Genomic DNA, 11,912 nt, shown 5'->3' with positions numbered 1-11,912 from the left:
CATCAGGAATTGCCCCATGGAAAGTGTGCTCATGCCTTGGCAGGGGCTGCCCAGGGAGGTTTGGAGTGCCCATCCCTGGAGGTGTCCAAGGAAGGGCTGGAGGTGGCACTCAGAGCTCTGGGCTGGGGACAAGGTGGGGATGGGGCACGGGATGGACTTGATGATCTTGGAAGTATTTTCCAACCCAAATATTTCTGTGTGTATCAAGGGTGTCCAGTTACAGTGGTGGTTGCTTTGTGAAAATTGTCCTGCTGGCAAGGTGTTACCATCACATTACAACACTCTGCTCTTGTGATTTCAGCAACCAGGCAGCCTGGAGAAAGGCAAATCTGGCGTGCAAAATTGCTATTGACAACTCTGAGAAAGATCAGCTGCTGCAGGGAAGAGACGTCTTAAGACAAAGGTATGGGACTGTCCCACTGTACTGTGGGCTTTAAGCAGTGTCTCCTGTATTCACTAGTTTTAAATGGAAGTGACATCATATTTTTAAGTTATTTCATTATATCTGGGGTGTAGCTTTTCTTTTATGAGTGCATTTCCCTTTTGTGGAGATTTGAACTGTTAAGGGTTGTGATAAATTCAGGTTTTCTTGGCATTGGCCTATCTTAGCAGAAAAGAGGATAAATTAACATTCCTAGCTTTACATATTGCCTTTTACAATAATTCCAGATAGGTTCTAAACAAGAACTGGATCATTATCCAAGCTGTTTTCACATGCAGATCTGGATGTAATGGTGTGCAGGCTGTGAATTGAAAGCAGCAACTGGGATACTCAGGATAATAAATTGGTAGTTTGTGGTAGTGCTTCCATAGCAGCCCATGGAGTTACACAGTTCTGGGTGAACAAGTGGTGAAATATGGGCCCCTGTGAGATTCTGAGCCACTGGCTGTTGTTTGGGCTCAGGACTTTCATATTTTGTGATTATTTTTTATTGTTTAGTGAAGACAATCTGAATTTCTCATGCAGTGAAAACCAGTTGTGTCTTTTGTACACTGGAGAGACGTTTAGTGCCGAGCTCTGTTCTAATCTCCGGATCAGCATCATTTTCCCAAAGTACCCAAAAAAAAGTAATTTTACCCCTTCCTGCTTTGCCTTCTTCCCTTTTCAGGAAGACAACAAAGGAAAGTCTGGCAGAGAGTGCAGGCAACATCACGGAGAGTCTGATGAGCATCAGCAGGATGATGTCCCAGCAGGTGCAGCAGAGCGAGGAGACCATGCAGACCTTAGGTACAGCTGGAATTTGGGCATGGATGGGGTGGTGGAAGCACCTTTGGTCAGTTCTGTCAGCATGGGGAAAGGAGCAGAGTAGGAGAATGTGCTCCAATGATGATTAAAGGACTGGCCAGCAGAACTGTAACAACTGGACATAAACAGGAAATCATAGTGTACTTTTTGTGGAGTTTCTGTTTGTTGGAGTTTCTGTTTCATGATCATGAGAAGGAAAAGGGGCCAAGATGAGGTTTAGTTTCACATAAAAGCACTTACAAAAGCAAGGCGAGCTCACACAGTGCCCAGAGTGTGTTTGGTGTTACTCTGTGCCACTGTCCTGGCATGGATTTGGGAGTGGCAAAGGAGTCAAAAGCATGGACACAAGTCCCTACACAGAGGAAGGAGTGTCTGGAAAGCTGCTTCCAGCCAGGCTCCAGCTGGGATGGCTGAGACACTGAGATCAAGTGCCTTGAACCCGAGGTCACTTGCTCTGTCAGCAGTGCATCAGGGCCTGTGAAGCCAAGATTTCACCCAGTTCCTTGGCTTCTACTCCTAAAACAATAAATCAAGTGACCTGTCAGAACTGATGATTCATGGAGCATTTAGAAGTTGCTGCCTGGGCCTCTTCCTAGCTGTGCTTTTGGGCAGGAGAGGGAACTTTAAAGACAAGGATAAATAACCCAAGTTTGCCCTCCTTGCTTTCTGCTCCATCTGAGGGTGGCAGCTGGGCACAGTTCGTTGCTGCAGAAGTAGCATGTTCCTTCTCCCATTAAAAAGACAGTTTGGCAGGCACCTTTTCACCCTGTTTCTGAATGAACAGCACTTGGAATTCATCAAGGGAAAAAACTACCAAAGGTCATTTACAAAACCCAGCTGCAAATTCTGAGTTAGTAGTGCAAATTCCTGTTTTCTGAGCAAGTCCTTCCCTAGGATGCAATGAATGTTTGAGGCTGTGGAGCAGGGAAGTTCTGCTTTGTCATAAACTCTGGGAAGCAAGTTTTCTGTTTTCACTTGGATCAAAATGCCTCTTGAAATGGGATGGGACAAAGTGTTTTGCAAAATACTACAGACCTATTTCTGCTCTGAGGTTTTTTTTTTTGTGAACCAGATAATGCTGGATTTGACCTTTCTGTGAGCAGCCAGGGCAGTGTAGGGTGATGCACTGTTCTACAGGCTGTGCTTTCTGTAAAGCAGGAAAAAGGGGATTCCAGGGCTTTTGGTTTCATTTAGCAATTTGAAATGGGCAAGGCTGAGAAGTTTGGGCCGTGTGTTTGTGTTCTCACACACTTCTAGTTGACCCTTCTCATTTTTATTAGGCAAAATATTGCTATGTGTGTCAAAAATTACTGTTAACAACTATTTGAGCTGAATAATTCTGCAAGCCCATTTGAGTCACACTGATTTACTGCTGGGGCTTGGGGGAACGCTTTCAGTGGTGCAATTAATATATTCAAATCATGCCCTGTCCTGCTGCTGCTGGTGACCTTTCTGGAGCACCAGTCCTATTTCACTCTGCTTCCAGCAGTGCTGACTGAAAAACCTGAACTAGATTTGATCTGCTGACCCAAAAATTCAAAATCCAGGAACTTCAGTTCCAGATCTTTAAGTTTTCAGTGCTCTTGTTTCGCTTTGCACTTTCCTCAGCACATCAGCACCCCTGAGCTGTGAGAACTCTGTGTGTCTGTCTCACCCACAAGTCAGCCTGACCCAGAAGGATCCCTCATGCTCTTTCTGTGTTGCCAAATATCTCATCCTTACACACTTTGCTGTTTGTTTTTGAAGCACAACCTGCTGATTTAAATCTTTTTTTGTTCCCCTTTAATTTCAGCCAATTCTTCCCGAACCATCCTGGAAGCAAATGAGGAATTCAAGTCCATGTCTGGGACGATCCAGCTGGGGAGGAAGCTGATCACCAAGTACAACCGCCGGGAGCTGACGGACAAGCTGCTCATCTTCCTGGCCCTTGCCCTCTTCCTGGCCACAGTGCTCTATATCCTGAAAAAGAGACTCTTCCCATTTTTGTAGAATTCCAACAATCACTGAACTATTCCAAAAAAAAACCCAACAAATCAGAAAGAGATGGTTGATAACGGTGGGGCTTTAAAATGAAATAATAAAGGGATATTGCAATAGCTGGAGGAGTGTTAGAGCTGGCAGGAATTTGTGCTGTCCCCACGGAGCTTGTGATCTGCCTCAGAAGAGCTTAGTAGATCATACTGTGGAAAGAAGAAATGCCAATTTGCCTGTGGGTTTGGGGAATCGAACACTTGAGGGGCTGGGCACTCAAAGGTGCCAGTTTGAACTTTCAACCTCGCTGTTTTTTTGTCTTGAAATTAAGTTTTGTCCTTGGCTTGGACTGGAAGCTGCTCTGCCATCTGTGTGTAAGGTGCTGACAGTAAGAGGAAGGATGGAAAAGTCACACATTCCATTAATAAAATATTTATTGTATCATGTCAACAGGGTTTTGTTTAAAAACAAAGTCTGATGGCTTGAAAGAGCCTTTCAGTGTAAAAATTCTGCTTTTTCTTTAGCAGCAGTGGTTGCTTATGGGTTGTTTTTCTGGGAGCATAACACAGCCTGGCTTTGTCCCACTAGCCTTGGGAGGGCTCTGAGCAAAGCAAAAATGGGAACCCCATTTGTTACCATTAATTCACACAATAGATATGAGAACTACGTTGGCAACCTGTTAGAATCAGAAGCCTTTTCCCTCCTTTTCTTTACATCATTTCACTTCATGCTTTATGTTTGCAAAATTACTGCCAAGTTGTGCATTTGGAAGTTGGGGGGTTTTGCTCCTGTTTTGTAGCCCTGGAACAGGCAGACTGCACAGAGTGGATGCGGTTTTCCATATTGTTTATTCCTTGTATTTCAGGGCAGTTCTTCCTCACAGCCTTTCCCAAAATACAGAATTGCACTAAGAATGAAATAAATTGACAATATGCACATTTGAATAAGAGAAATTACTCTGCTTCAAAAATCCAGTCTTTTTGTAAATAAAACTACCTGCATAAACTGTCAATTTGCAGTCCTTAGATACAAAGGAATTAGGAAAAAGTAGCAAGGACAGCTGGACTTTTTGGGAGAGGGGAAGAGTAGAAATTCCAGGATGCAACAGGTTGCTCTGCAGCACTTGGTACTGGAATAATTTCCTTCCACAGCCAGGAATCATCCCGGCTCCTGATGGGCCACGGACCTGGAAGGAAAAAATCAGTGGAGGCAGCGAGATAAATGTTATTTCTCCTTGGGGTGAGAAGGGTGATTTGGTGAAGCACCTCAAGAGGTGCCTCAGCACCCACCTGGCTGGGTGGGTGGGTGCTGGAGCAGAGCACAGCTGGTGGAATTCCCTGGATCCCTCCTGGCACGGTGGGATGGCCCAATCAGCCCTGACAGTGCCCAGCTGGGGCTGGCTGGGTGGTGCTCAAATATCCTCCCTGCAGACTCCACTCTGGTGTCTGCCTTGTTCCTTGTCCATGGACACTGCTCTTGCTGCAAAGGTAGGACTCGATTTCTTGGTTTTTTTGGATAAGTGAGAGAGAGCAGCACTGTGGGAAGAGGAGGTGGTTGTGTCTGGCTTTTTGTTGTCTGGTCCAGGGAATGTGGGAAGTTGTGCCTGGGCAGTTGTTCTGGGCCTGCAGAGGGTTTGTATTTGTGCTCAGGATGTTGTGTCTCGGGGTCTTGCTGCTGTGTGCCTGAGGTTGTGTTGTGAAGGGTAAAAAATGGTCTCATGCTGGCTTTTTTGAAAGGGAGTGGCATTTTCTGAGGTGTCTGTGCTGCAGAGCTGTCAGGGCTGGTGAGAAGGGAATGGCCTCTGCATTTTTGGTCTTGGGCATGACTTGGGGGCCAAGAGCTGGAGCCCTTCTGAGACCAGGGACTCCAGAAGTGCAGGAGCAGAAAGTGTTTGGGAGGGAAGGAAGAAAGAAAGAAAGAGGGCTTTGGAGAAATGTTCAGAGCTGTGCTGGAGGGCTCAGACACAAGTGAAAGCAAACAGGAGTGCCCCTGTTACTCCAGAGCCATCCCTCGCCAAAAGGCAGCAGGTGCCAGATGTGCTCCCTGCAAGCAGAGGTGGGATTTACTGTCACAGAACAGTTGCAGTACAAGTATTTTTCCTTTGAAGAACAGCACTACTTTAAAACAAGGCATAAGGAACCACTAGGAGCTTGAAAAGAGCTGAAATCTTGCCGTGGAGTTCAGGGGCTGAGACAGGCAGCTGGCAGCAATCAAGCAGCTGTGGGCTAATGAGCTCCTGCTCATTAGCTGAGTGCTGGTTCATTAACTATGTCCTGCAGGCAAAGGGGGCTGCAGCCATTGCAGGGACTGTGGATGTTTGGCCATGCAGCTGGAGCCACTTAGGGATGAGGATGGGGCAGCTCTGATGTCTCAGCACATTGAGAGGTTTAGAGCTTTCAGGTTCATGGAGTCTCTCAGGTTCTTCTGTGGAGTCCAACCCACTGAGAGCAATTTGCTTTTTCTGAGCACCTGTGGAAAAAGGGGAAAGTGCCTGAAGTTGTCCCTTGGAGTGTCAGGAGTCAGATGGTGCTGTTGGATATTTAGCTGTGGTGGGCTGTGGGTGTGGGTCCAATCCTGGTCTCCCTTCCCACATGGCCACGGTGGAAAGCCTGTGGGCAGAAGCAGGTGCCTGCCAGGTGTCCATTACATCCCTGAAACCTGCTGCATGAGGGTCACTTCCAGAGCATTTATTTAGATCTGTTTCCTTGGAAAGTTGCCTTTTAGTGGTTGCAATAAACGTGGACCTGAGGAGAATTGGAAATTTAACATACTGTAGCTCTGCTGAGAAAGATTGTCTTGATTTGATTCATAATTATTTTATTGTTGATTGTGGTGTTATCAAATACAGAAATATTACAGGATAACTCTGGGAAAACAAATGAAGAGGATAATATTATTTATTCCCTCCCCCTCTCCAAGAATCAAGGGAAAATGAAGTTTGTATTTGAAGTTGTGCTTTTGAAATGCTTTCCACATAACTGACTTTACCAAAATGGAAAGGTGAATTCATAGCTTGGAGGTTTCTAAAAATGTCTCTGCCAAATGTGTGTGGCTGCTATCACATGCCAAGTGGCCCAGAGCAAGCCAGGCAAGTCAGGCTGGAATCTTTGGGGGCTGAGAATATCCAGGGGACATGTGCATACTTGTCTGCAAATATGTGGGGCTCTCCTCTGGAAAAAGTGGGGGATGGAAATCAGCTTGGTGTTGCTTCACCTCCCTGTTTGTAATGGTGTGATTCTCACAGAAGAGAATCTGAAGCAAGTTCTTTCCCCAGATGTGGTGTCTTGGTGACTGTACATTGCTCCAAAGCCCTTTCTGTCCGTGGTGCCCGAGTTTGTTGTGTTCCTGTCCCACAAAGGTGAGAAGTGTTCTCCAAACAGGCTGCAGGTGCTTTGTACCACAACCAAATGCCAAATCCAGGGGCTCTTAAATCATCCTGCTGCTATAGAAAGCTGTTTGTGGACTTGTTCAGGCTGAGGCTTTGAATGAATACAAGTTTATTATTATCTGCCTGCTTATATAAATGGTTCAAACTCTGTGCCACAAAGGGAATGGCAGTTCCACTGAGTTGAGGTTTGGTTTTCTCCCAAGAACCTGTGATGGAGACTCTGTGCTGATTTCTTTGGGTGACAGATTGAGAGGTGGTGGTTCACTGTAACTGTGCCTTGAGGTTTTGATCCTCTCCCACGTAAAGAGAGCTGCAGTCTGAGGAAGGGACTGGGATCTTTATTAACTTAGTTGGGTTTAGAGCCTGGCCCTTCATGTGGTGTCCAGGGAGATCTCCACTCAGGTTAACACCTCCAACTGTTGCCTTGGCCCCTAAAATGCTGAGTGAATCATGAGGCTCCTGTAGCCTTGCAGTGCCACTAAAAATAATTGGGCTGGAGTTGGTCAGAGCCTGGTGCTGATGACACCAAGCCTGTGGGTCCTATCCCCGAGTGGGCCTTTTACTGAAGAGCTGGACTTGACAATCCTCGTGGGTCCCTTCCAACTCAGTCTTCCATGACTCTGAGTTGAGAAGCAAATCTGGTGAAGGTCATCCAGACACTGCACCAAGATCCATCCAGTCCTTTTGGGCTCTGCCCTGGCTGTTCCTGCCTCAGTGCCACGGGGCAGGCAGTGGCCCTGGGCCACTGGGGGACAATGATCCCCGCTCCCACGAGCGCACAGGCTGCTGTGACACCTTGCCGTGCCTTGGACCGCTCCCACTTGGGCTTCCTTTTATTTTTAACCTCAACATGAGGCTGATCAGATGTTATCGCTCCAGACCTTTGTCTCCTGCTGCGACATCAGAGCCGACTCCTGCATCCCGCTTATCTGGAGGTGCCGGGCGGGGCCGGGGGCTGTGCCGGGGCGCTGGGGAGGCTCTGCCCCGCGCTGGGTGTCGGTGGCGGCATGAAAGGAAAATGCCACTCGGCTGCTCTGAGCCTGGCCCGGCGATAACGCCGCGTGTGTCCCTCGGGGCCCGCGATAAGCGCCCAAAGGGCAGGCGGGGAGAGCGTCTCCGCGGGCATCAGCGCACACCAGGCCCTATAGATAGAACCGCGTATATATAGAACGACATGAAAGCTTTTCGCTTTCTTCTTTTCAACAGCGGCAGGGCTGCGTGTCACATCCAGGGACGCTTTGGGACCTGACCCCGCCGGGGTCTGGGCTCGTTGTCCCCGCGAGTTCTTCAGTTCGCGTCGGCCCGAGGGGATGGGGTTGTGAAACCCAAACCCAAAGCGATGTTTTGTTGTCCTGATAAAGCCTCAAAGGCCGAGCAGGGCCGGCTCGGTGTCCCTTTATCTTCAAAATGGACAGCGGGACAAAATTTTCCTGTTTGGGTTATTGGCTTTTCGTAGGTGTCACCCAAGCACTGAGCAGTTTTTGCTGCTGCTGATGGGAGATAACTCTGTCAGAGGCATCTGGGTGCTGACATTATGGCCAGCCAGCCTGAAAGGAAGATAAGATTTTTCTATATTGAGTAAGTCTATTGATCCGGTCGGCCTCCTGTCCTGTGTCTGATGATAACTTGATGTTTCCAAGACAAACAAGCGTCCCCCTGCTCAATATATTGAGATATTATCATTTTATATATATATATATATGTGCCACATATAACTTGCTGTTTCCATCATAAGCAAGCCCTCTCCTGTTCTGTATATTGATACATATGTTATGTGTTATATGCATATCAATGCTGAGTATTTTGGATTAAATAAGGATTCCTTTCTCGGCCATGTTCTTAAAAGGTGCTGCTTTTGCTGCTTCGCATTTGGATATGAAATTGCAAATGCTGCTAGGAATCATCATGTTATTCCCATTTGTTTAAATGTCAGAGATGATGTTTTTAAGTAGCTACAGCAAAAATGAAAATAGTTTAATGTCAGTGACTCCTGGCTTTCACTGACTGGCTTGTGCCAGTAATCTGCTTATTGAAAACCAACCAATAAGAAATAAATTTTTTTAAAAATTGAGGAAAAACAAAACCAAAACAACCATTCTCTTTATCTGCAGATTCGTTTAAAATAGTTTTGTCTTTGGTAGTTGCAGGCTTTGACCCAATCTTTGTTCCTGATCTTTCAGACTTTATGTTAAACGACTTTGTAGACAATAAATAAGGTAATGTCCATGCTGAAAGAGAACAGGTGAGAATTTACATTCTCATTAACACAAGTTAATTAATTTTTGTGAAGATGTGGGTGTATATTTAGACTTGCAGATCTCAACAAGAGCTTCCTAGTCTTATCACCTTGTCAAAAAGATGTCTGTCAGAGGATTCCAGAAAAGATAGTGAGGAATTGCCGGTCGGGAAAGCCTTACTTGCAACAACAAGCAGTAAATACAGAAGGAGAAGAAACTTTTATATTCAGAACTAAACTGCAGATGAAAACTTTGCTTCTGCCCCTGCAAGCAGGGAATGGCAGCAGAGCTATTTTGGTGGATTAAAGCCAAAAGCAGTTCTTTCTGCCCTGGACCCAGTGACTTTGTAGCAATAAGCACCGGTGTGTTGTTAATTCACGTATCTCAGCCTCATTCCTGGGAGGTTCCTCGTCCCTGACCCCACGGGAGAAGTTCCTGTGGGCGAGCAGAGCCCGGGGGTCCCTCGGAACGTGTCCATCAGCCCCAGACACTGCTGGTGACAAATGACATTTTCTCTGCCTTTGTACTCCGGGGTGCAAGATGTGACGTTTACATCCAAGATCAATTATTTTTAACTGAAGAATGATAGCCCTGCGTCTAAATTATCTCAGGGCTTAATTCACATCAGTTAAAGCTTTTCAAAGGCTTATTAAAATTCCTTAAGTGTGTCCAGCTTATCAGCAGTTGAGTGTCGATGGCATTATACAAATGCTGCTATTGGAAATAACTGTTAAGTATTGTTTGGCCATTTATTCTCATATATATATATTGTGCCTGGGACTATTAATACTACTTAGTACTTACATGATTCCTTTCATCTGGTGATCCCAAGGCATTGCCCAGGGAAGCAAGGACTGCTCTCCCCTTCTAAATATGGGAAAACTGTCACATCCAGCAGCTGTGTCTCAGGCTTGGATTTAACATCTTCCACTCTATCCTGCCAGCCTTGGCTCTGTCTGAGCTGTCAGATTTTAACAGGACTTCGTTTATTTGTGCTGCTGCAGCACCTGAACCTTGTCTGGTGTGGGCAAACACAGGACAGCAGAGCTGCTCCTTTGCCAAGGCACCTGTGGTGCTGGAAAATATATGGATCAATATGTAAATCCATATAAACTGGCAGCAGGAAGAAGGTGATCCTGAGCAGAGCAGAAGTTGGTTCAGTTATGGAGCAAAGGAAAGTTTGAGAGGGGTGTGGAAGGGTTTTTGCAGGGGAGGAGGCTTTGTCACTCTGAGTGTCCCCATGCTGGCAGGAAATTTGGGCAAGTCTAAGCACAGAGCCGGCATCACCACTGGCACTGTGAGAGAGGGGGAAAGGGGCAGAGACAGTCTCTGAAGAGCTGTGGGTGCCTCTTGCTCCGTGGTCCTGTGCCAATCCCTGGCAGTGGTGAGGGAGGAAAAGTCCTGGTTGTTGCATAAAGGTGCTGCCTGTCCTGGCATCCCAGACAGCTGCAGGAGGTTGGGATGGGATTGTTGGTGCACGTGGATATCCAGTCAGAAACCCCTGGGATTCGTTTGCAAGTGTGCTTTCCTTTCTTTTCCCTTCTTTTTTTAATTCCCCCCCCCCCACCTCACCCCTCCCATAATTTAACTCGTTTCAGGCAGTGGTGGAAGTTTATATTTTATTGTCATTTGTATTTACTCCACAACGAGGTTCTGTCTGGAGAAGCATTTTGAGGAGCGGATCGTTTATTGCAGAAGCCACTAGGTAGCACTGTGAAATAAAGTTCTGCACCACGTTCTGCTTCCCTGAACAAAGACCTGCCAGGCCCAGCGTGGCTGGGCTCAACATGGAATAAAGGCAGCAAGGATGGGTTCAAAACTTTCTCTAGTCTTGGGTTCACAGTAAGGTGTGGGAGAATGAAGCTGTTGGGGAGGTTTAGACTGGATTTTAGGGAAAGGCTCTTCCCTCAGAGGGTGGTCAGGCACTGTGGGTAAAGAACCCTTTCCTAAAATCCAGCCTAACCCTCCCCTGACACAGCTCCAGCCATTCCCTTGGGTCCTGTCACTGCTCACCAGAGAGAAAATGCAAGGTATTGATCTTGATTTAATAAGTTAAAGGGTTATTCTTCCAGAAGAACAGAGTCAGGTAAAAATTTGGTTTTGATCATTAACTTTTTTTCATTAAAACGACTTCAGTCTTTGGTTTATTAATCCCCCAAAATTACTCAAATAAAGTAACTTGCCAGGTTTATTTTGTGACTTTTGGGCTTCAGCAAGTTAGCAGGTTCTCTTTGTGCATTTTACCTCGGCTGCAGTCAGTCAGTGTTCAACATCCAAACTGGAGAGCAGTCCATGAGCAGTCCATGCCCATTTCTATTTCAATTCCCAGCAGCCAACTGCAACGTGTGTTCCTGCAGCAGCACCATATCGCTGCTTTTTAAAATTAGCCCTGGCTTTGGCTGCTGAAGGGAGAGGAGACATGATAAAGGGATTGAGCATCGCGCTCTGCCAGAGCTGCTGGGCTTAAATCATCCAGTTACAGGAACCCTGAGCTGCTGCTGCTGGAAAGATCTGCCTGGTCCCTGGCTCCAGGGGTCACAGGGAGTGTGTTGGTCACTGTCAAATGCTTTGGGGAACTTCAGTGCTGCCTGAGGAGCTGGAAGTTCAGAGGAGGGGATTCTTTTTACGTATCTGCTGTGGCTGTACCCGATGCAAGGGGATTTTTATCTGCAAAATCAAGGAATTGGACAAGATTGTCTTTGTAGGTCCCTTCCAATGGAGTTATCCTATTCTAAAATTATTCTAGAAGGGCATGGAACTGTTGGAGCAAGTCCAGAGGAGGCCACAAGGGTGATAAAAGGGATTGAAGCACCTTCCCTTTGGGGACAGGCTGGGAGAGCTGGGAATGTTCAGCCTGGAGAAGAGAAGGATGTGTGGAAACCCCACAGCCCCTTCCAGGATCTGAAGGAAGGTGGGAGAAGGGACCCTGCATCAGGAGCTGGAGTGACAGGAATGGGTTCAAATTGAAAGAGGGAAAAGGCAGGTCGGATATGTGGAAGAAGCTGTTCCCTGTGAGGGTGGGGAGGCCCTGGCACAAGGTGTGCAAAGCAGCTGTGGCTGGCCCCGGGTC

At 46.8% G+C, this 11,912-nt stretch overlaps 1 protein-coding gene across 1 annotated transcript in view; it reads left to right on the top strand.

Annotated features, from left to right (window-relative positions):
* BNIP1 (BCL2 interacting protein 1) overlaps positions 1-3,667 on the top strand; it is a 5,427-nt gene extending 1,760 nt beyond the window's left edge. The window contains exons 4-6 of the mRNA XM_008629100.2: positions 302-403; positions 1,110-1,228; positions 3,039-3,667. Of these exons, the coding sequence (XP_008627322.1) occupies positions 302-403; positions 1,110-1,228; positions 3,039-3,235 (418 nt within the window). The 3' untranslated portion in view covers positions 3,236-3,667. The remainder of the gene's footprint in view (positions 1-301; positions 404-1,109; positions 1,229-3,038) is intronic.
* The last annotated feature ends 8,245 nt before the right edge of the window (positions 3,668-11,912 follow it).

The sequence above is a fragment of the Corvus brachyrhynchos genome, unplaced genomic scaffold (assembly GCF_000691975.1).
Source record: "Corvus brachyrhynchos isolate BGI_N302 unplaced genomic scaffold, ASM69197v1 scaffold21, whole genome shotgun sequence".
NCBI lineage: Eukaryota > Metazoa > Chordata > Aves > Passeriformes > Corvidae > Corvus > Corvus brachyrhynchos.
Note: the sequence above shows the minus strand (reverse complement) of the source record. Positions and strands in the feature narration are given on the sequence as shown.